The sequence below is a fragment of the Miscanthus floridulus genome, chromosome 4 (assembly GCF_019320115.1).
Source record: "Miscanthus floridulus cultivar M001 chromosome 4, ASM1932011v1, whole genome shotgun sequence".
Taxonomy (NCBI): Eukaryota; Viridiplantae; Streptophyta; class Magnoliopsida; order Poales; family Poaceae; genus Miscanthus; species Miscanthus floridulus.
The window spans coordinates 115,256,542-115,278,283 of NC_089583.1; the positions used below are offsets into that span (position 1 = coordinate 115,256,542).

The 21,742-nt window shown below is 52.6% G+C and overlaps 2 protein-coding genes and 1 long non-coding RNA gene across 3 annotated transcripts; 1 reads left to right on the plus strand and 2 right to left on the minus strand.

The window, feature by feature from the left end:
* Window positions 1–11,351: 11,351 nt before the first annotated feature.
* On the minus strand, window positions 11,352–12,193 carry LOC136552749 (auxin-responsive protein SAUR76-like). Its single transcript, XM_066544315.1, has one exon. The coding sequence runs from the start codon at window positions 12,103–12,105 to the stop codon at window positions 11,605–11,607; it is 501 nt and encodes a 166-aa protein (XP_066400412.1). The 5' UTR covers window positions 12,106–12,193; the 3' UTR covers window positions 11,352–11,604.
* Window positions 12,194–12,869: 676 nt separating this feature from the next.
* Window positions 12,870–14,502, plus strand: LOC136552750 (uncharacterized). The gene is made up of 2 exons (XM_066544316.1): window positions 12,870–13,951; window positions 14,045–14,502. The coding sequence occupies exons 1-2, from the start codon at window positions 13,656–13,658 to the stop codon at window positions 14,235–14,237; spliced, it is 489 nt and encodes a 162-aa protein (XP_066400413.1). The 5' UTR covers window positions 12,870–13,655; the 3' UTR covers window positions 14,238–14,502.
* Window positions 14,503–15,510: 1,008 nt separating this feature from the next.
* Window positions 15,511–18,391, minus strand: LOC136552751 (uncharacterized). The gene is made up of 4 exons (XR_010782877.1): window positions 18,232–18,391; window positions 16,443–18,035; window positions 15,977–16,042; window positions 15,511–15,874 (listed from the first exon to the last, which is right to left on the minus strand). It is a non-coding gene; the product is annotated as an uncharacterized lncRNA (long non-coding RNA).
* Between the last annotated feature and the right edge of the window lie 3,351 nt (window positions 18,392–21,742).

Genomic DNA, 21,742 nt, shown 5'->3' on the forward strand with positions numbered 1-21,742 from the left:
CGGCGACCTCCCTTGGTATGCCCGGCATGTCCGAGGGACTCCATGCGAATATGTCGGCGTTCGCGCGGAGAAAGTCGACGAGCACGGTTTCCTATTTGATGTCGAGGGAGGCGCTGATCCTTAGCGTTCGGTCGTCGGGGCAGTCGGGGTCGACCGAGATGAGTTTGATGGTTTCTGCGGGCTCGAACGCCCCCGCGCGACGCTTGGAGTCAGGTACCTCGCCACTGAGTTGGTCGAGGTGGGCGATGAGGGTCTCGGCCTCTGCAAGAGCCTCGGCGTACTCGATGCATTCGACGTCGCAGTCATACGCATGTTCGTACGTGGACTCGACCGTGATGACACCGCTAGGGCCTGGCATTTTGAGCTTGAGGTAGGTATAGTTGGGCACTGCCATGAACTTGGCGTAGCACGGCCGCCCCAGGATGGCGTGGTAGGCTCCCCCGAACCCGACTACCTCGAAGGTGAGGACTTCCTTGCGGTAGTTGGAGGGGGTGCCGAAGCAGACAGGAAGGTCGATGCGCCCGAGGGGTCGCGTGCGCTTCCCTGGCATGATGCCGTGGAAGGGTGCGACGTCGCCTCGGAGCCTCGACCGGTCGATCTCCAAGAGCTCCAGGGTGTTGGCGTAGAGGATGTTGAGGCCGCTGCCTCCGTCCATCAACACTTTGGAGAGTCGGGTGTTGCCAATGATCGGGTCGACGACCAGTGGGTACTGCTCGGGATTCGGAATATGGTCAGGGTGGTCATCTCGATCGAAGGTGATCGCCTCTCGAGACCAGTCGAGGTATTGGGGGGTGGCCACCTTAGCCGAGAAGACCTCTCGGCGTTCCCTCTTGCGCTGCCGCGCCGTAAGGCAGGCCGAGGGCCCACCGAAGATCATGAAGGCGTTGCGTACCTCGAGGAACCCATCGTCCTTGTCTTTGTCCCGGCCACCGGCGCCCTTCTGCTTGGCGTCATCGTCGGGGAGCCCGAGCTTGGCGTAGTAACGCCGCAGCATGGTGCAATCCTCAAGAGCGTGCTTGACCGGGCCCTAGTGGTAAGGGCAGGGTTTCTTGAGCATGTCGTCGAAGGGCCTGGGGCCTTTGAAGCCTCGGGGGTTCTTGCGTTCCGCGGCTGCGACCAGATCAGCCTCCAGGACCTCCTGCTTCCCTAGGCGCCCCTTTTTCTTTCTCTTAGGGAGGTGGGTGGCTGAGGCCCCGGGGGCCTCGTCCCTCCGCTTGCCCTTGGTGTCGGTGTTGGGGAAGATGGCTCCGACAGCCTCTTCACCCGAGGCGAAGCTGGTGGCGATGTCGAGAAGCGCGGCAGCAGAGCGCGGCACATTCCGACCTAACTCTCGGACCAAGTCCCGACAAGTGGTGCCGGAGAGGAAAGCTTGGACGATCTCTGAATCACCGACGGTGGGCAACTCGGTGCACTGTTTGGAGAAGCGTCGGATGAAGTCTCTGAAAGGTCCTTGTTTGGTTTTGGTAATTGAGTGACAACTTAGGTGGACTAATTGTGTTTATGTGAGATACACAGGTGATTAGTCCACAGGTACATGTGTATGAGCAACATATGCCATGGAGGTGAAAATGGCTTGGAGATGTTGCAAAGCTCACACATGTGATGATGAAGGAGCTTAAATGCACATGAGACATGACATTGAGTCATGTGATCAAGGTGGAGAAGATCAAGACAAGACTTGGCTTGATGGACCGGTTGCAAGCGTGAAGGGCAAGTCGAAGGCTTTGGAGTGATGGATCGCGTGGCGGTGAAGCTTGAGCAAGACTTGGCGCCGATGGATGATGGCAACGGTGAAGAGCAAGTAGAGTTAAGATCGATGAACCAATATGATCATGTGATGATATGAAGTGGATCATATCATTGTTAATCGTGTTGGTGCATGTGTTGCATCGATATTGAAGGAGATGGAATGGAATGCGCAAGGCAAAGGTATAACCTAGGGCATTTCATTTCACCGGTCACAGGTGTGTAGAGAAGTTTATGACCGGGTTTAGAATAGATGGCCGTACTATCAAGAGGGGCAAACTTGTTTGCATATCGGTCATCTAGTGACACTCGAGTGATCTAACTTTGCATTGTCGCTAGGATCGAGTGGCGTGGCAAGTTGAGTGGCTAACATCCTTTGGGAAATGATTGTGAAAATGCTAACACACTTACATATGGTGGTGTACACTTGGTGGTGTTGGCACATTTACAAAGGAGGTGGTGTTTGCAGGGGTGAGATGGGTTTGGGTACACTTACACATGGTTGTGTACACTTGGCGCTTTCGGGAAAATGGAATGCCTATTTTCTATTGCGCCGGATGCAAATTCTTGTGGTTAGCACACTTGAGCAAGGGTGAAGAGAATGGAGAAGATGCTGGCATCGGTCAACTGACCGGACGCTGGATCTGAATGCACCGGACGCTGGAAGGCTGCGTCCGGTCGCGCTGACGTGGAGTGTAGCAGTAGCTGGAGAGTGACCGGACGCTGGCTGCGTCCGATCGTGTTCGACCGGACGCGTCCGGTCATGCTCGGGAGCTTACTGGAAACGACCGGACGCTGGGGGTTCAGCGTCCGGTCAGGTCAAGTGACCGTTGGAACCGGGACACGTGGTCGTCTGTGGGCGACCGGACGCTGAGGTCCAGCGTCCGGTCAACACGACCGGAGCATCCGGTCGGCCCGACCATTGCCCAGTGAAGGGGGTAACGGCTAGTTTAGCCCTTGGGGCTATAAATAGAAGTGGCCTTCGGCCATGGCTGGTGTAGAGCACGTCAAGGGACTTAGTGTCCATGCTTGTGAGTGCTTGGGAGCCCTCCATCACACATATACTTGATAGTGATCATTCGATTGTGTGAGTGAGCGATTCTAGTGCGATTGCATCGTGAGGTTGCATCGAGTGGCACTAGGTGATCGAGTTGCAAGCCGGTGGTGCTTGTTACTCTTGGAGGTTGCCACCTCCTAGACGGCTTGGTGGTGGTCTCCGTCGAAGCGCGCAAGAAGCTTGTGCGGCGCTCCGGAGAAGTGCTTGTGAGGGGCATTGTGCTCGCCCCGCGGGAGTCGCGAAGAGCAACTCTAGTAAAGCGTGTCATTGAGCTACCCTCACTCAAGGGGTAGGTTCTTGCGGCGCCCGACATGCGGGCTTAGCGGGTGATGCTAATTAGCCGCCGAACCACCAAGTGAGCGGTCGACACAACGGGGACTAGCGTGTTGGCAAACACGTGAACCTCGGGAGAAAAATCATCGTGTCAGCCTTGTTCTTCCTGTTGGTTTGCATCCCCATTACACAAGCTTGCAATTACTTTTATACATATTAAGCTTGTGTAGTTACTCTTGTAATTAGATAGCTTGTGTAGCTTGCTAATTACCTTCTTGCTTGTGTAGCATAGAAATAGCTCCCTTGCGTGGCTAATTTGGTTTTAGTAACCTTGTTAGTCACATTGCTTAGTTTGTGTAGCTAAGTATTTGTGCTCTCTAATTAGGCATTGGTTGCCTTGTTATTGAGCATTGCTAGTGAGCATCGTTAGCTTTGTGCTTTTGCTTACTAGCATGTGTAGGAGCTCCCTTGTCGCTTTAAAGTACTAGTGGCATAGGTTTGTGTAACCTTGCTCCTAGAATTGTTTAGGAGAGCTCTAGCTAGCCCAGCACCTTTATTGCTTAATTGTTATCTTTGCAAGGTGCTAGTGAACATATTTAGTGGGGTGTAGTCTTGGCTAAACCGTTAGTTTAAATTCCGCATTTGTATCGGTTAGCCGACGCGATTAAGTTTTAGAAAAGACTATTCACCCCCCTCTAGTCGCCATCTCGACCCTTCAGTCTCGAAGAGACTCGTCCGGCTTCTGGCGACAGTTCTTAAGGTCCTAGGAGTTCCCAGGGCGCACGTATGTGCCCTGGAAGTTCCCGACGAAGATCCTAACCAAGTCGCGCCAGTCGTGGATTTGCGAGGGAGGAAGGTGCTCGAGCCAGGCTCGCGCCGAGTCCGATAGGAGCAAGGGGAGATTGCGGATGATGAGCAGGTCATCGTCCGCGCCACCCAGCTGGCAGGCCAGGCGGTAATCGGCAAGCTAGAGCTTCGGGTTGGTCTCGCTGTTGTACCTTGCGAGATTGGCCGGCTGCCGGAACCGGGTGGGAAAAAGAGCAGCGTGGATGGCCCTGCTGAAGACACGAGGGCCTGGCGGTTCAGGGGAAGGACTGCGGTCCTCCCCACTGTCATAGCGACCGCCCCGGTGTGGGTGGTAGCCCCGAGCGGGCCCCTCGTTGTCGTGGCGTTGTCGCCTGCTGACCACCTCATGGTCTCCCTGCACCTCGCGTCGATTACCGAGGCGGTCCAGAAGCATGGGGACGCTGTGGGCTATTGGCGCTCGGTCGGGCTCGGGGCGAGCCGGGGCTTCCCTCTCCTGCCGAGGCGGCGCCGTGGGCAGGTTCGAGGCGCCCCCGTGCCGTCGGGAAGCGAAACTCTCGGCCTGCTGAACCGCAGCGGTCTCTAGGAGATCGCGGAGCTCGCCGCAGACCCGCCGCCCCTCCGTGGTGGAAGGCTCGGGTATTGCGTGGAGCAGCATTGCCGCAGCCGCAATGTTCTGGCTAGCACGATTGAAGACTGGGGGTTGCTCACTCCCTTCGTCGTCGTGGATGCGGTGATGATGCACATCGCGGGCCCTCCGTCGGGCTCCCCCGCCTTCGCCGTGGCCTCGCTGTTCTTGTTCGAGAGTGTCTCGAAGCTGCTGTAGAAGGAGTTGGTCTTGTTCGACCTTGGCCTGGAGCTCTCAGAGCTGCTCTAGGTCTGGGCGCTGAGGTCGTGCAAGAGCAACGTTCTCATTTCGTACGGCCAGCAGGGCAATGCGTGGGGGCGTGGCGGCGCCCGCCCCTGGGCGAAGCGGGGAGCGGCTACCTGCCGCCTCGTCCTCTTCGCCTGCCCTCGGCATCCCGAGCCCAACGTGGAAACACTCGCGAGTGGGATCGTAAGTGCCTTCGTCGTCGGAGTCGGAGTAACCAAAGCAGTAGTCGCTTGCGGCCAAGAACTGGCGCAAAGCCCTAGAGTCGTGGAGCCCGGAGAAATCCACTCCGGGCCATGCCGCGTCCTCATCCGAGGAGTCGGTGTGGGTGCTTAGGTCGAGACCGAAGCGCTGGCAGTGCTCTGAGGGATCCTCGTGAGCGGCAGCGTATGCGTAGGCGTAAGAAGCGGCGGCATTTCTCAACCCAAAGGGTTATAGGGATGGTGCCGTCGCCAGATTCTGCTCCGCCGGGGTCGGTTCTTCAGGGAGTGGGGGAGCGAAGCTTGACGACTGGGCATCGCCGCGAGCCACCGGTGATTTTCCTTTGTCCAAGCTCAGGCCAGACAGGTCCTCAGCCAGGGACCCCGTACCAACAGTTGGTCGTAGGATATCGGCGGGGAGTGACGTGCCGCCCCGGGTTCGCGTAGCGTCGGGGTGGCCTTGCTCGCGTCATGCCTGGCGAGCGTGGCGAGAGCGGCCGCTCGGGCGCCGCCTGCGCCTGGGCTGCCGGTGCGTAACTTCATCGTCAGACGGTGGGGCTCGAGGAGTGAGGAGTACCATGTCGTACTCATGCCCTAGAGACATGAACTCTAGGCTCCCAACCAAGCCACGGTGCCGAGACGCAATGGTCGTACGGGGTCTGCCATCCGGCACCTGCTGGGATGACGAAACTGACACACAGAGGCCCCTACCTGGCGTGCCAACTGTCGGTGTTTCAGACCAGAGGGTCCTCAACTGACTAGTGAATTTGTTCTACGTGCTCCCGATTTCGGATGGTGATGCAAAGAGACACAAGATTTATACTGGTTCGGGTAATCGGTACCCTATGTCCAGTCTGAGAGATCGAACTTGTATTCCTTGCACCGAAGTGCTCATAGTAGGGGGTTACAAGCTAAGGGAAGGAGGGAACTAGTCCCAGGTCTCGGCAAGGTGTCGTGTGGGCCGTCTGAGACGTCGCTCTTAGGCGGCGGGAATGTGTGCGTGTGTGTGTGTTACTAGGTGTTCTCCCCCCCTAAGTAGCCCAAGTCTTCTCCTTTTATAGTTGAAGGGAGGATAAGGACAGTACATGTATTACTATGCGGCGTCATGCCAACAGGGGCGGCATGTCCGAACCCTGTGGCCTGTTCCTGTGGCGGCGTGGTCGTCGGAGTGGTCCGTCCTTGGAGTACTGGGGCGGCGTGGTCGTCCCATCATATCCTGTGCGTCGTGGGAACCCCTGGAATGCCTCGGAGTGGACGCGGCGGCGAACGTGCAAGCCACTGTGGAGGGACTGTACGCGAGGCCGAGACTTGGTCGGTGCCGAGGCTTGTACTGCGGTGGGGGGGTCTCGGCAGGCACGAACCCCAAGATCACCGAGGCCCTGGTGTACAGTGCCGAGGCCTTGGCTGATCATGGGTACAGCGTTATGACATAGTGGCCGGTAATCCCCGTCGTACCCTGTCCCAGCCGGTATGGCGTTGATCGTGGACACAGTGTTAGGACACAGTGGCCGGTAATCCCCGTCGTGCCCTGTCCCGGCCGGTATGGCGCTGATGCGACCTCGGGTCGCGTCGGCCATTCTGTGGCGTTAAGCCACCATCCGGCTGAGATTGTGGGAGTGGTTGAAGCATTAATGAGACATGACGCGCTGTCGGGAGGATCGGCAGAGGCGGGGGGCGACGGACCGCGGACGAGCCGGCCTCGAGCGATACGGAGAATGAGGCCTCGCGCGTGATGGAGATCAGGCTCCTTGTCGAGGCCTCGCGCGAGAGGCCTCACGCGATACGGAGAACGCGCCTCCTGCCAAGGCCTTCTGTGGAGGGCCTCGGGCGAGGCGGAGACGGCGTTCGCTACCGAGGCCTTCCCTGGGGAGCCTCGCACGAAGCGGAGTTTGCGTCGGGATGCCGAGACCTCCTGCTCGAGGCTCGAGGCGAGGAGGGGGAGGGCCCAGTGGGCTCGATCGTGGCGGGTGAGGGGCTCACGACTTACCTTCTAGCTTTTATTTTTTTAGATGGGACTTTAGCGACCTATTTGATGTTTCGCTTGGGGTACCCCATTGTAAGGTACCCGACAACGTTACTATCCTGGCTTAGGATTCCACTACGCACCGGTGCCTTTGGAGGTCTTCGTTGGATATGTCAAAACCATCTCAACCGGTGTTGGACAAGCTTTTCTTCAATTGGTGCTACCCCTAATCTATCACATATATCATCGTTCTGAACTCAATCCCTTCTTGTATGACCGCAAATCCAACGCAACATATGCATTTCCGCGACACTTATCTGTTGAACATGTCGTTTTTTCGTAAGCCAACATTTTGCACCATACAACATAGCAGGTCTAATCGTCGTCCTATAAAACTTACCTTTTAACTTTTGTGGTACCCTTTTGTCACATAGGACACCAGATGCTTGGCGCCACTTCATCCACTCCGCTTTGATTCTATGGCTAACATCTTCATCAATATCTCCATCTCTCTATAGTATTGATCCTAAATATCGAAAGGTATCCTTCCTAGACACTATTTACCTTCCAAATTAATATCTTCCTCCTCCCGAGTAGTAGTGCCGAAGTCACATTTCATATACTCAGTTTTAGTTCTACTGAGTCTAAAACCTTTGGACTCCAAAGTCTCCCGCCATAACTCCAGTTTCTGATTCACTCCTGCCCGGTTTTTATCAACTAGCACTATATCGTCCGCGAAAAGCATACACCAAGGGATGTCCCCTTGTATGTCCCTTGTGACCTCATCCATCACTAAGGTAAACAGATAAGGGCTCAAAGCAGACCCTTGATGTAGTCCAATCCTAATCGGGAAGTCATCCGTGTCTCCATCACTTGTTCGAACACTAGTCACAACATTGTTGTACATGTTCTTAATGAGCCCGACGTACTTCGTTGGGACTTTATGTTTGTCCAAAGCCAACCACATTACATTTCTTGGTATTTTATCATAAGCCTTTTCCAAGTCAATAAAAACCATGTGTAGGTCCTTGTTCTTCTCTCTGTACCGCTTCATAACTTGTCTTATTGTGAAAATGGCTTCCATGGTTGACCTTCCGGGCATGAAACCAAATTGGTTCATAGAGACCCGCGTTATTGCTCTTAAGCGATGCTCGATAACTCTCTTCCATAGCTTCATAGTATGGCTCATCAACTTAGTTCCCCGGTAATTAGTACAATTTTGAATATCCCCTTTATTCTTGTAGATCGGTATCAATATACTTCTACTCCACTCGTCAGGCATCTTGTTCGATTAAAAAATATGGTTGAACAACTTGGTTAGCTATACTATAGCTATGTCCTCGAGGCATCTCCACACCTCGATTAGGGTACCATCCGGTCATATTGCCTTACATCCTTTCATCCTTTTCAACGCCTCTCTGACCTTAGATTCTTGGATTCTCCGCACAAATCGCCAATTGGTGTCATCAAAAGAGTCATCCAACTGAAAGGTTGTGTCCGTATTCTCACCATTGAACAATTTGTCAAAATACTCTTGTCATCGATGTCGGATCTCATTCCTCCTTCACCAAGAGATGCTCCCTTTCATCCTTAATGCACTTAACTTGGTTGAAGTCTCTTATCTTTCTCTCACGAACCCTAGTCATCCTATAAATGTCATTCTCTCATTCCTTCATCTCAAATGTTGGTAAAGATCCTCGTACGTTCTACCCTTTACCACACTTACAGCTCGCTTTGCAGTCTTCTTTGCCACCATGTACTTCTTTATGTTGTCCACACTCCTATTATAGTACAAGCGTCTATAGCATTCTTTCTTCTCCATAATAGTACTGTCTCCGGGCTCTTGGGAAGACAAATATCACATAAATCAGTCGCATACTCGTACGCTGCTTCGAAATGGTTTGTACTTTGTTGTCCTGGCTCAAAGCCTGAAATAATGCCGGAATGTTTAGGTTCGCTAGCAGATACATCATCCTTGGTTCAGCAAGCAGTATTTTGAAATGGCTTGGTCATGCTTCTGGTCTTGAGCACATACAGTACTGTATTGTTTCACAGAACAGAATAGCACGCGTGACCAATTGACTAGTTGTCTGTGGTTGTAGACCTATGGGCGAACACGCTCGGCCGTGGTCCCGTTGGATTGGAACTCAGCCCACCCCCGCCGAAGCAAAGCAGAGGAAGGAGTCGAAGGACCCGGTGCGGCGAGCGGCGAAATCACTCGAGGCGCGCGGGTGTTTCGGAGGAAACCGGGCGGATGGTGCGCGGCGCCGCGGCGGCACCCTGGTGCGAGCTGCGAATCTTGCGATGCGCAAGTGTCAAGTGTGTCGTGCTGCCCCCGATCAGCTGGCCATTACGTGGGGTTCGCTCTCGCACTCGGCCGGCATCGACTCATGGAGCTGGCCACGATCGATCCATGTGTTGTTTGCTGCCAGTCGCCATCCTACACTGCCGAGGAGGCCCCGTGACTTTCCCATTCGGTTTTCTTGTTTCCGCTCGTCGGCTCGCAGCGACGAACGTACGTGTCCAGTGTCCTTCCGTGAAACATACACATGCGCGCTCAGCTGTCACGGTCGGGCCTGTCAAATCTCGTTGTCATCTCACGACTCACGGTAACAGCGCTCGGAGTCGGATCGGACCGGACCAACAGGGACGACGACGCACGCCGGCCCGTGGGTGGCATATGCATGTGTCCCCGCGCGCGCCGGTTGTTGCATTGCCACGTCTGCTCTCGCTGTCAGTGTCAGATCACTCATCACCGGAGAGCTGTTCCCGGGAATCAGTCCAGTCCGTTCCGTCGCGCAAGCCCGCCCGTGTGCTCTGCCTAGCTTATCCGCTTCATCTTGCACATCACAGCACACACGCATCGTCGCCTGGATCGTCGTCAGCTCAAGCCTCGAAGCAACCGCACTTTAACGAGGCCGACAAGGTTCTCTCCATGCGGGGCTATTTGGTGAGAGACCATTATGGGAAGTGGGCTTCGACAGAATGCCATCCCGCAACGGGGCTTCATCAGGATGCTATTATCAAGTGCGACACAACCGCTAGGATGTCATCCGAGGAAATTTGGAGCCTTTTATTCCCCTTTTACCCCTCTCTTCTCTCTTTTCCTTTCATGGTCGTGATTGGGACGGACGGAACGGGAGTCACGAACGGATCAAGCTCTCGGGCTCTTTTCCTCCGTCGCTGAGGTACCCCATGGCCGCCCGCTCGATCCGCCTTCCCACGCCCGGCCAATCCCCCGCAACCGCGCGCATGAAGTCCAGGCAGCACAGGTGCTGATTGAGCTCATCCGTGCTCTCCTCGCCGTGTACTCTCGGACGACGTGCGTTAGATCGATCGTTTCTATGTCTATGTGATTGATTGGGAAACTGGATATGCAACATATGCATATCTACATAGCGGGGAAACGGACGCAAATATTGATGAAAGTAGATATTTCTGGTTTTTAAAAAAAATATTTGTAGAGTTTTTTTTAGTTAGTCCTAACCCTAAAACTACTCAGGAGGTTCCACATTCAACCCAACTCATTCTTTTTTTTAAAGAACGAAACCAACTCATTCAATCCACGGTTAAATTTCTCCTAAACCACCGTCTTCTCTCTCTCCTTATCCTTTCCTTTCTCCATCCCGTGAGTCTCGTCCCCACACTCTTTCTTCTCTGCGCTAGATGCGACCGCTCAGGCAAGGCGTGCATGGCGCGGCGGAAGGTGGGTGCGCGGCGTGGCAGGGGTGCTCGCAGACAGGCGCGTGGTGGCGCGGCGCGCCAGCGTTGAGCTTAGCAGCACATCGGCGAGCGCGTGGTAGCGGACAGCGCGGGCGCATGCGACGGCAACCACGCGGCAGCGACCACAGCAGCAGGCGCATGCGAGAGCGCGGCAGCCGCATCGGTGAGGAAGAAGCCCTCGTTGAAGAAAAGACTCCTTCGCCCTCAACGCCAAATCTCCGATGGCCGTCGCCGTGTGTCCCTGCTCGGTGGCCGCGCCCGGCAACTCCTTCTCCGTGCCGGGTGGCCGCGGCCGCGCCTATCTCGACGGCTGCGCCCCACGGCTTCTTTCTCTGCGTCTGTGACAGCGACCATCTTCCCCGCTTGCGTGGTCGCTATTGAAGGGGAATAAAAGAGAGAAGGAAGGGGTAGAAGGGGAATAAAAGGCTCCAAATTCTCTTGGACGGCATCCTAACGGTTGTGTCGCACTTGATAATGGCATCCTGATGAAGCCCCGTTGCGGAATGGTATTCTATCGAAGCCCACTTTCCATAATGGTCTCTCACTAAATAGCTCCTCCATGCCCGACGCCAGGCTATTTACTAAAATGATGTTGACTGATAGCCCGAATAAGCTAGCTAGTAACAGGAGAAGTCCACAAAAATCTTGTATGAAAAAAAAAACAAATTGTAGACATTTTCTTTTTGGAAAACCAGAGTGTTAATCTGAGATTAACACTGTAGAGTTAATTTTTGATTGGCACATGGAAACGAAGTTTCTTCATATATAAAGCATGCATGCTTACAAATTTAAGTTGTAGACAGCCAGAGCACGTAGCTTATTCGTTCCCATTGTTACTACATTAGTAGTATCTTGATCATAATTATATACTGCATGTATAGCATTATACACATGAAGGACAAGAGCTAAATGACGCGGATTAAGAATACAGATTACTTTTAACTTAGCCAGCCACTGGAATTTATTATTACAAGCTTAACTCGTGGTCACGGTCGTCGTCGTCGTCGTCGTCGTCGTCCTGCGAGTAGAACTCGACGATCTCGGAAAGGTCATCAGCGGCAGCGGCGGAGTCCTCCTCGCCGTCGCCGGCCACCCCGTCGCGGGCATTGGTGGCCAGCCACAGCAGGTGCTCGAACAGCAAGGCGTCGACGTCGACGGCGACGCCTCCGCCGGGGGCCCGCCGCCCCGAGGCCGCCAGCAGCCGGCGCACCGGCCCGGCCTCCAGAACGGCGGGGTCGACGTGGAACACGCTCTTCTTCGCCCTCCCCTTCGTCGCCGTCCGGACCTCCACCCTCACCGCCGCCGCCTCGGCCTCGGACTCGGCCTCGAGCGCCGGCGCGGAGTGGAGGCGGCGGTAGGCGCCCGCGCGGTGGGAGCGCGTCAGGAACGCGTAGCAGCCGGACGCCGAGGGCCGCGGGGACGGGGCCTCGTCGCCGCCGCTGGCGGCGTCGTGATGGCGGTGGGGCATGGCGCGCGCGTGCAAGCCGTTTGCTCGTTTCTGTATGCGCGTTTGGGTGGGGGTGCTTTTCTTGGATCGGCGCGTTTTAAGCTGGGGAGGGTTTGGAACTAACGGTCGGACAGTGCGGCCGGCGGGTTTCCTACCGTGTTGGCTTCGGATCGCGGGTCGGTGGAGCCAGGGGGTGTCTCTGCTTTTTACTGTACTTTTCTTCTTCTTCTGGAAATAAAACCATCTTTGAATTCACCAGGTTTTGACTGTGAGTCAAAAGTTAATTGTGTGGTGTCCCACTGAATTTTGAACTCGAGACATTCAGCCTGTTCTGCAGGTCGTAAACGATCGTGGATTATTACTGCTGACCGGTTTAGTGCGAGAGAAAAATAATATTCCAGCTTATAATCCATGATTGTATACGAGCAAGCGAACATGCTGATTACATTACAATTGTTCGTGTTCCTTGCAGTGGACAAACGAACTAGTGTTACATGTCCACAGTCATATTTAACTGTTTCTTAATAACAAAAGAAACAAGAAATGTAAACGAGTTTGTAATGCCAAATCTTAACCCGTGTCTCCATGAGTGAGTTGGTTAAACACACAGTGACGGTTCGGTATTCTACACGGGTCGAGGCTGGTAGCTAGCCTAATCGATCGCACTACATTCCAATCCCCCGCCGGCACGGCACTAACAACCCACCTTCTCCCCTTGTCTTTTTAGCAAGTGTGTAAACAAACCTGCCCCATTATAAATTCGGATTAGCTCAATGGTTAGCGTCGAGTAGAGCAGACAGCAGAGGCCGTGGTTGTTAGCCAGGTTTGGTTCCTCGCAGTCGCATGTGAACTGAACCAAGGCCGAAGTTGCCGGGAACGATACGCCGATTATTATTCCCTGTCATCAGGGCAGGACAGCAGGAGTAAGTAAACACGTCTGCTGAACGGTCTCCAATCCAGGTGTGTTCAGATCAGTGGTCGTTCAGCAAGCTTGGTAGGAGTACTTGCTTCCACGTAGTACGTACTTTGAGTGAGAAGATCCATCGGTCTGGTAGAGAGAGTGGTAGTGGCAGTGGTAGGTCAGGCCTCGTCGTCCCGATGGGTCGTGCGTCGCGACCGGCGCGCAGTGGCCGCCACGAATCAGTATCACTGCCGTGCCCGTGCGTGGTCTCTCGACGCAGCAGTGCCGTCGGCCTGCGTCGTGCACTCGACAGCCCGGCGACGTATGGCACTCGCGTGCAATCAACTCCTCCGCCACGCGCCCGCCTCGTCATGACATAGGGTCCACAGAATTTTCTTCCCATGACATACATCTTTTCTGCTCGTTTTTTACCGAGGAGCAGCCGACGTGGCTTGACACGTGCGCTGGCACGTAACCGCGCTCCGGGCCGCCGGGCTCCTGAGCCCAACACGTGTCTCTGGACGTGTCCGCCCGAACGAAGAAAGCTCCCGGCCAATCCATCCATCCATGGCCATGGGTCCGGGGGGCGCCTAACTTCGCTCGCTCCACCGGTTCCAGCCGCGCGCGGCGACGACGTCTCTCGATCACCACCAGCTTGCAGCCCGCGGCAATGAGCGGCAGCAACAGGAACGGCAAGAAGGGCAAGGATGGCGCCGGCGCCCACGCCGCCGCGCGACCTGTGGCGACCTGCATGGCCGCCGCCATCGTCTCCGTCGTCGTGCTGCTCGTCGCGGCGTCGGTTCTGCTGTTCCTGCTGTCGCCACCGGCGCCGGGGACCCCGGGGCAGGGGCCGCCCCGCGAGCCGGTGGAGCTGGCGATCGGCCTCTCCGGGCACGAGCGCTGGCTCGAGGCTCTCCACGCCTGGGCCAAGCTCGCGTGCTTCAACCTCCGGCCGGCCGAGCCGCGGTAGATGATTATGTTTACTGGCGCGCGCGCGCTGTGTCCTTCGCGTTTGGATCGGGAGACGTGTGTTCTCACGGCTGCCGTGTGTGTGGCAAGGTACCATCTGCTGCGGAGCCCGGCGTCGGTGACCAAGAAAACCTTGGAGATGAGCATGGAGACGGTGGAGCACTCGGCGGAGTCGGCGGCCAGGGCCACCGAGGAGGCCCTGGAGAGGACCACCGAGAAGGTCAAGAGGAAGGTCTCGCTCTCGCGCTCGCCGTCGGCGCAGCGCCCTGATGGAGACCTCTGAGCACAACTTATCCGGTTTATTTCTTCTTTTTCTAAAGCTTCAGTGCTGTGTACTCTGTAGCGTGTAAAATTGTCAAGAACGTACTGTATCACCAGTCAGTCCAAAACGTTTTGCGATGTAAACGTGTTCTGTACCAGGTCGATTGTGAGATCTAAGCGTATTGCGATGCAGATCGATTCGATGCTTGCAAATTCAGTGAGCCAGTACTGTACCATGGCATGCAGAATGCAGATGAAATGTCAAGTGTACGGTGTACCATGGAATACTGCTCATTGACGAGATACCATACCAAGCTCGCACGGCTTAATAAACTCTTTATCTTTAAGTAAAACGGGGGGCAAAAAACGAGACAAACTCATAAACCAAGGAAGGCTCACCTTCAACCGACGGCAAGCAAAACGGGTCAATTGCCGGCTTACTCAAGTAGTAGTATAGCATAGCTTTCTCGCTTCATGAAGAGATCATGACAAGAGAGATTAGATTCTGCCCTATGGAACTAGAAAAATAGAAACTAGATGGTTCCCCGCGCTTCGCTGCGGGCAGGGTAATGATTTGCTGCGCTTTCGTGCGGCCGTTTTCAGTTAACCAGCGCATATTGGTTTCAGCAAGAGCTTATCAGTCAGCTAATAGTATTTTTCTCTCATAACAAACCAGCATCAGCCGGGTTTATCAGCTCAGAAACCAACCAGCGAACGGACCGAACGCCACCGGGCAGCATGGCAGGACACGAATATAAACACAATGGCAATCCGTAGCTAGTAGGTTGTTTTCAGATAAGTGTACAGATCATGCATGTAACTAAAAGCTGTGGCAAAATAAACGATTGATGATTTGTAATACAGTTAGGAATAAGTGGTTGGTTTTTATGTAGCCTGAACATGGTCCGTGAACAAAAGCGTGGACAAAAGCGGAAAAAGGAAAGGTTGCAGGCCGCAATGCTAAATTTATGAATTTAAGCACACCCTACCCAGACTAAGGGCCCGTTTGGCACCGCCGGCTCGGGCTTCATCCGGCAAAATCTGCGCGGATCTCTCTCCACCTTTTCTGTCTCACTGTAGCGGGGGATACTGTAGCATGCGGGAGATGAAGCCGGAGAAGCCAAGGAAAACAAGCTTCTCCGGCTTCGATGAACAGTGCGAGTGTCAGTGAGAGGGGGAGAGGAGGAGGGAGAAAAGCCGCTTCTATGAACAGTACAAGCCATGCCAAACGGGCCCTAAGTTGATGTGGTTCATTTGTGTGCGGACGCACACTTTGCAAAATAAATAAATAAATATGAATGTATGGACTCATTGAACGCCATGTATATTCATGTTTGATTTGAAAGCAAACCTATATTGAGTGTGAAAGAAGTACAAAAATGACACGAATTGTGCACAACTGAAATTAGTGAGATCAAAAGCTATAGTTTGCCACTTCCAATTTGCCAAACATGTCTTCACTTGCGCGCATTGCAGGTGAAAAGAATCCACATTTGAAAACAATCTCAGTGAACGAAGATATATAACGAACAACACATTCCTCGTATAAATGTGAGTTTGCAACTAAAATTTCATAGACCAAGCAATTTTTGGAGAGGACAGCTAACACTGCTATATGCAGTCGCGCAAATGCCACCATGTCATGAACTGTAGCTGCACCTGCAGATTTTAGATTTTAGAAAATGGCTGCATAACTCAGATCGATTCATACTCTGTACAGCAAGGTTAGAAAGGAAAGCTACAGGCTTACAGAGCACAAACCTTAATATGGCCCAGTAAAGATGCGTTATTCCAGGTAAGGCATCACTAAAATCATATCCTACAGGGCTGTCGTTAAAGTTTAAGACAATCTTAGTTTTGTCAGCAAAGGAAACCTGCAAGATTGATGGATTGAGCATGCCGGAAACATTTATTCTAGAAAAGAATTACTCTTAACAATTATTTCTGTATCGTGTAGCATGAAGTCTAAGATGGTGAATGACATGGAGAACTGATGGATTCAGCATGCAGAAATTGATGGATTCAGCATGCAGACAATCTTAAGATGGTTCTGAAGAATATAAAATGACAATGAATCACATGCAAAGCTAGCCGTAGGATAGCAGACCAATAAATATAATGATCTGGAAAGAAGTTAGTGATGGGACATGAGAGTATGCAAATCAATTAGAGGCAACATGTACAGTGAGCAATAAAGAGTCTGAGAAGATGGTGTTCCTTGAATTACCTCTTCAGCTTTCCTTGAAATCCTGTGTTTGGAAGCGTGGAAGCCAAACTGCAGAACCCATTTACGCAGTACCACAGATCCTGTTTGGAGGTAGCTTAAATAAGTATACTATGTGGCAAGCCGGTGGTCCAAGACCTCAAAGGGAACTCTGAACCAATACAGACATTCATTGAAACCGATTGAGAGATATAGGAAACCTAATAGACCCGCGACAGAAAAAATGCAGAAAAATCCAGAGGTAGTATTCTTTAGCATATAAGGGCAATTTTTTCAGGCATCATAACCATGCAAGATTGTTTTTCTTTGTTTTTTTGAACATCTGTTTTAGCTTGGGAGACATGCTCATAACCCATGAAGGAAACCTAAAGGTCAATATTAATGTAAGTACATAACTGATCCAAGCTTATCCATAATGTGTTATTAAGCTTCTCAATGGATCTATCTAGCAGATCATACTGTCGTCAAATATTAGTAGTAGCAGTTCCAATATTACTCTGGTAGCCTGAAAAAATCAAAGCCATATCGAGCAAAGCAAGCATTAACAATGAGCACTGCCAAGGCAGTTTTTAAAGCACCCTCTCTCCAGTGGAGCCATTTACAATAAGGAAATAGCATCTTGTTAAAAAATTCAAAATATGCATGCATGCCAAGCATCCCTGTACACTTGCTTATGCTTCTACTACTGATGTTACTGATCTAGCAGTACGGATCATAATCAATACTATTTGGCACTACGTGCAAAGGTGAATTTGTAAATGTGTCTGGATGCACCGCATAGTGCAAATTACATATGCAAAGAAAAGGGCTTTTCACTCAGGTAGTGCATAGAATAGAACAACACATCTATGCAATTACTGAATAATGTGCAGGAGCTCTATGGTCAATCTGGAAGACTAGGAATGAAGTGGTGTTCAACAAGAAGGTCCTGTCGTTGCCGGTGGCGCTTGTCTACAAAACACTGATGCTGACCAAGACCTGGCGTCCCCTTCTAAAACCAAAGCTGAAGCCCATGGCGGAGGAAATGATCAATCTGATTTCGGCTAATGCTGCGTCGGCGATGTAGCCTGCTTTTAATCCTGTAACCCCATGGGGGTAATGCTTACGCTGTTGCTTGTTCTTTTGGTTTTAGTCTGGTACCTGTTGAGGTAGGCGTTGGTATCCTGAGTTGTCAGATAGAGATAAACTCTAGTTCTGGTTGAGGTAGTCGGTCTTCTTTTAAGCTCGTCATTGTAAGCTGGTGTTCCCAGTGCTGGATCAGGGTGTTCGATACGCTTTCTAATAAAGCTGGGTGAATACCTTTGGTCTAAAATGCAATTACTGAATACAAATAATGCAACTCAAAGCAAAATGCATCGAATAGGTTAGTTGATATGGCTGTATATTTGGATAGCTCTGCATGGGAAATTACACAGAATAAAGATGGAATTTGAAACATAGCTGTACAGATTTGCCATTGCTGTGTACTGATGAACACATAAAGCGGTATCCAAAAGGACTTACTTCACGAAGTTCCGAGTTACGTGTAGCCTGTTAAAGCATTTCCTTGATGGACAGTGTCTCCGTGAGACTCCTGAAACCTCGGGCGTTTCATGGCTGCCAAGAAACAGTAAACTATGAAGACAATGACTCGATAGCAACATTTACAGTAGGTTACCACAGTTAATAATTAGTAATATTTTCAGGGACCAAAGGTGCAGGTGGAGGAGCACACAACACATTTGGATCAATGAGAACCACAGTTAGAAGATGCAGCTTAATTAGAATTGTCGAAAACACAATGCATCTTGACCTTGGTTGGATGGATGTTCAGGTCGATGTCCTTGTTCTATCATCATGCGCTCGGCTATGGATTTATAAGAATGCAGAGCCTCGAACTGAAAAATTGCAGACAAGCAACAATATCAGCAATCAAGGCCTCGGACTGGCCTGGATCACCGCGGTGCAGTGGCGGACCTCGCCTTGTTCGCTTGGGCTTGTTTGGCTGATAAGCCATGGCTGAAAGTACTGTTGGCTGATTTGGTGTGAGAGAAAAATATTGTTCGTTGACTAAAAAAGTACGGCTTATAAGCCAAAAAAGCCCAAGCGATCAGGGTAATGATACCCTGTTCGCTTCGGCTTGTTTGGCTTATAAGCCGTACTTTTTCAGCCACAAATCAAGGAGGTCGACATTGATGATCATCCTTGAAGTCCTCCTGAAACCGCTCAGCATCTGACGAAACCGAAGCTAATAGAAAAAATAGTTTCTGCTACTTGCTGGGATAACTTTGATGATCACCCAATAAACTGTACTGGACTCTCTCCTTTACTGGGTCAGAAGCCAATATTTTCCGCAAAAAAGAAAATGAAAAAGTTTGTAGGCATAATACATGTATCCACACTTGTAACTAGATTAGATCAGATCCGAATACAGATAGCTAGGGTTTGGGTGCTCAATTTCACACAGCAGGAATGGAAGGGGACTTTGGCATTTCACCCATCATCAGAAACGAGTTTCGCAGTTTTACCATCCCTCAAAGTGGTTTCGCTAGTTTACCATTATGAAACTGGTGTCACCCGCTGAAATACATTTTGGGTAGTTTTAATTCATGGGGAAAAAAAAGAAGACGCCTCCTTCCATTCCTACCCCTGCGTTGTTATGTTCATCCAAACGGATCGAACGTCAAAACGGATCAGCCCTCTCTCCCGTTACTCCCTCTCCTCCATCCCCAGCGGCAGCTTCGACGACCGTCGGTCGCCCCCGCCGCAGCCGTCTGCGTCGGCGCCAGGAGCTTCCTCGACTTGGGCGTCGGGGCCGGGCGAGGCAGACGACGGGAGCGGGCGCTTCTACGTGGGCATTCCGGCCGCTGGCTCGGCTCGACGCGCGGCGTTCCTGCCGGGAGGGAACGAGGAGGAGGACGTCCCCGTGCGCCAGCTCCCATTCGACCGGGTGACGGCAGAGGCCGCTGGCCGGAGGTGTCCAGTCCACCCGCCAGCCCTGGCGGCGGGAGCCGGAGCCCAGCACTGAGCGCATCAGCACCGTGCGTGCTTGCACCGAGCTGTGCTCGCTCCTGGGCTCCTGGCCGTGCGTGGCCTTCTTGGTTCCTGTGCTTGCGTTCGTTCAACAGCAGGTTGGAGAGCAGCCCCTCCATTGCTGTGCATGTGATTTCCTTGCCTGTCTTTGAGTGATTTGATTTTGTTTGGTCAAAAGCTTGGTTCTTGCATCCGTGAATTAGTACAAATCTTTGAAGTATTAAATTACTTCTTTCACTTGATACGATATTCACAACCGCCGGAGCCGCCAGCCACAGTTGAATCGGCCCTCTTGTTCATCGTGGTTCAGCTGCCTACTAGAACAGTTGGCTATTTTTCTTGCTCCTAAATCGTGTACGTCTACGACGAACTCTTTCCTGTGCCCGGTTTGTCGCTGCTAGCCTGACCTCCGGGATGGCAATGGTCTTGGCGTCTTGGCATGCGTAGGCGACCGTGTGAGCCTCGGGAGGGGGGCGGCGTGGTGGCAGGCCTATGCCGGCTGATGCCGCTGGGGATGGAGGAGAGGGAGTAATGGGAGAGAGGGCCGATCCGTTTTGACGTTCGATCCGTTTTGATGAACGTAACAGGCAGGGGTAGGAAGGGAAGGAGGCGTCTTCTCTTTTTCCACGAATTAAAACTACCCAAAATGTATTTCAGCGGGTGACACCACAGTTTCATAATGGCAAACTAGCGAAACCACTTTGAGAGCATTAAAACTGTGAAACCCGTTTCTAATGATGGTGAAATACCAAAGTCCCGGATGGAAGAGAAGGGGTGCGCGTACCTGTTTGGTGGCCGTCACCGGCAGAAGCGCCGAAGATGGAGGCTTGGGCACGTGGCGTAGGGCGGAGGCGGCGGCAACAGCCGCCCAGTCGTTGCCAGCAGAGAACGCTCTCCACCGCTGGCCCACTACCATTCGCGGCAGGCAGATCCGATGATGAAAGGGAGGAGCGAGCGGGCTCGTGGACGAAGATGATGGCTGGACGACGGCCGAGAGCGGAGGGGGCGAGGTGCAGGAGACGATGGAGAACCAGAGGAGCAGGCGCGGAGCCTGCGAGGCTGCCGGGCATGGCATGTGCGCATGGAGCGGCAAAGGAAGAGGACGAACAGGAGGCGGATGTGACGAGGTGCAACGCTGCGTGTTCTTTTTTTCACTTTGACAGGCTTGGTGGAGAGGAAGAGGTGGCTGCAGCCATGATAGGGTCGGGGCGGAGACGTTTCTAGAGGCAGGCAGAAGTGGACGGCTGGGATGGAAAGACTGTAGGCGAGGCAGGCAGACGTGGACAGCTGGGATGGTAGGACCGTGGATGAACATGGCAACAGTAAAAAGTTTGTCTCAGAAAGAGGATCTTATATGATTTGATATGATGACCCCGAGAGAAACCAAATGCATCCATCAGCGACCGTCGGGAATGATGAGGCTATGACACTCGTTCATTCTGGGCAGATATCCCTGAAAATTGGGAGCCTGCGACAATGGACACTGTGACCGTAAAGAGCTTCAGTGATTTCATCGTCCTCGACGGCTGGTTTTGGTTCCGCAGATGACTTGAGAGATGAAGGCGTAGCATCTGGCCAAGGCGTAGCATCTGGCTCTAGCGTTGAGAGCTCTGCATTGGTCGCTATGATACTGCGCTCTACCAATTGGAGATCAGCAGAAAGCTTGATGGAGGTAGAGGCGCCGAGAACCATAGGCGATGGCACCTTATTTGCACCAGCAAGAGCAACCGATGGCGCATGTAGCTGGCAAGTCGAAGGGTCTTCTAAGGCGATGCTAGGAGCAGTGGCGACCTCTCCAATCTCCGCCTCAAGACTAGGCAATAGGGACTTCATATCATCATAAAGATGAAGGTCATTGGCCGAGAGTATTCTCATCTCGCGTGCCAAATCAAGACGAAACATAACTTTCAACGCAACTTCCATTTGAAGTGCAGGCGACAAGGGCTCTTCCTCCTCCTCCTCAACAGCATCCGCCCCATCGGCATTAACTTCTCCAATCTCCGCCTCAAGACGGGGCAATAGGGACTTCAGATCATCGATCAGATCAAGCTCATCGGCGTAGAGTATTCTCTTCTTGCGTGCCAAATCAAAGCGAAACAAAATCTCGATTGCACATTCCTTTTGAAGTGCAGGTGACAAGGGCTCCTCCTCCTCCACCTCCTCTTCCTCCTCCTCCTCCTCCTCAACAACAACAACATCCGCCCCATCGGCATTATCCTCTCCAATCTCCGCCTCAAGACGGGGCAATAGGGACTTCATATCATCATAAAGATCAAGCTCATTGGCCGAGA

Coding starts and splice junctions, on each gene's coding strand:
- LOC136552750 (XM_066544316.1), top strand. CDS start 13,656: ATGAGCGGCAGCAACAGGAACGGCAAGAAGGGCAAGGATGGCGCCGGC. Junction 13,952..14,044: donor CTCCGGCCGGCCGAGCCGCG/GTAGATGATTAT, acceptor GTGTGTGGCAAG/GTACCATCTGCTGCGGAGCC.
- LOC136552749 (XM_066544315.1), bottom strand. CDS start 12,105: ATGCCCCACCGCCATCACGACGCCGCCAGCGGCGGCGACGAGGCCCCG.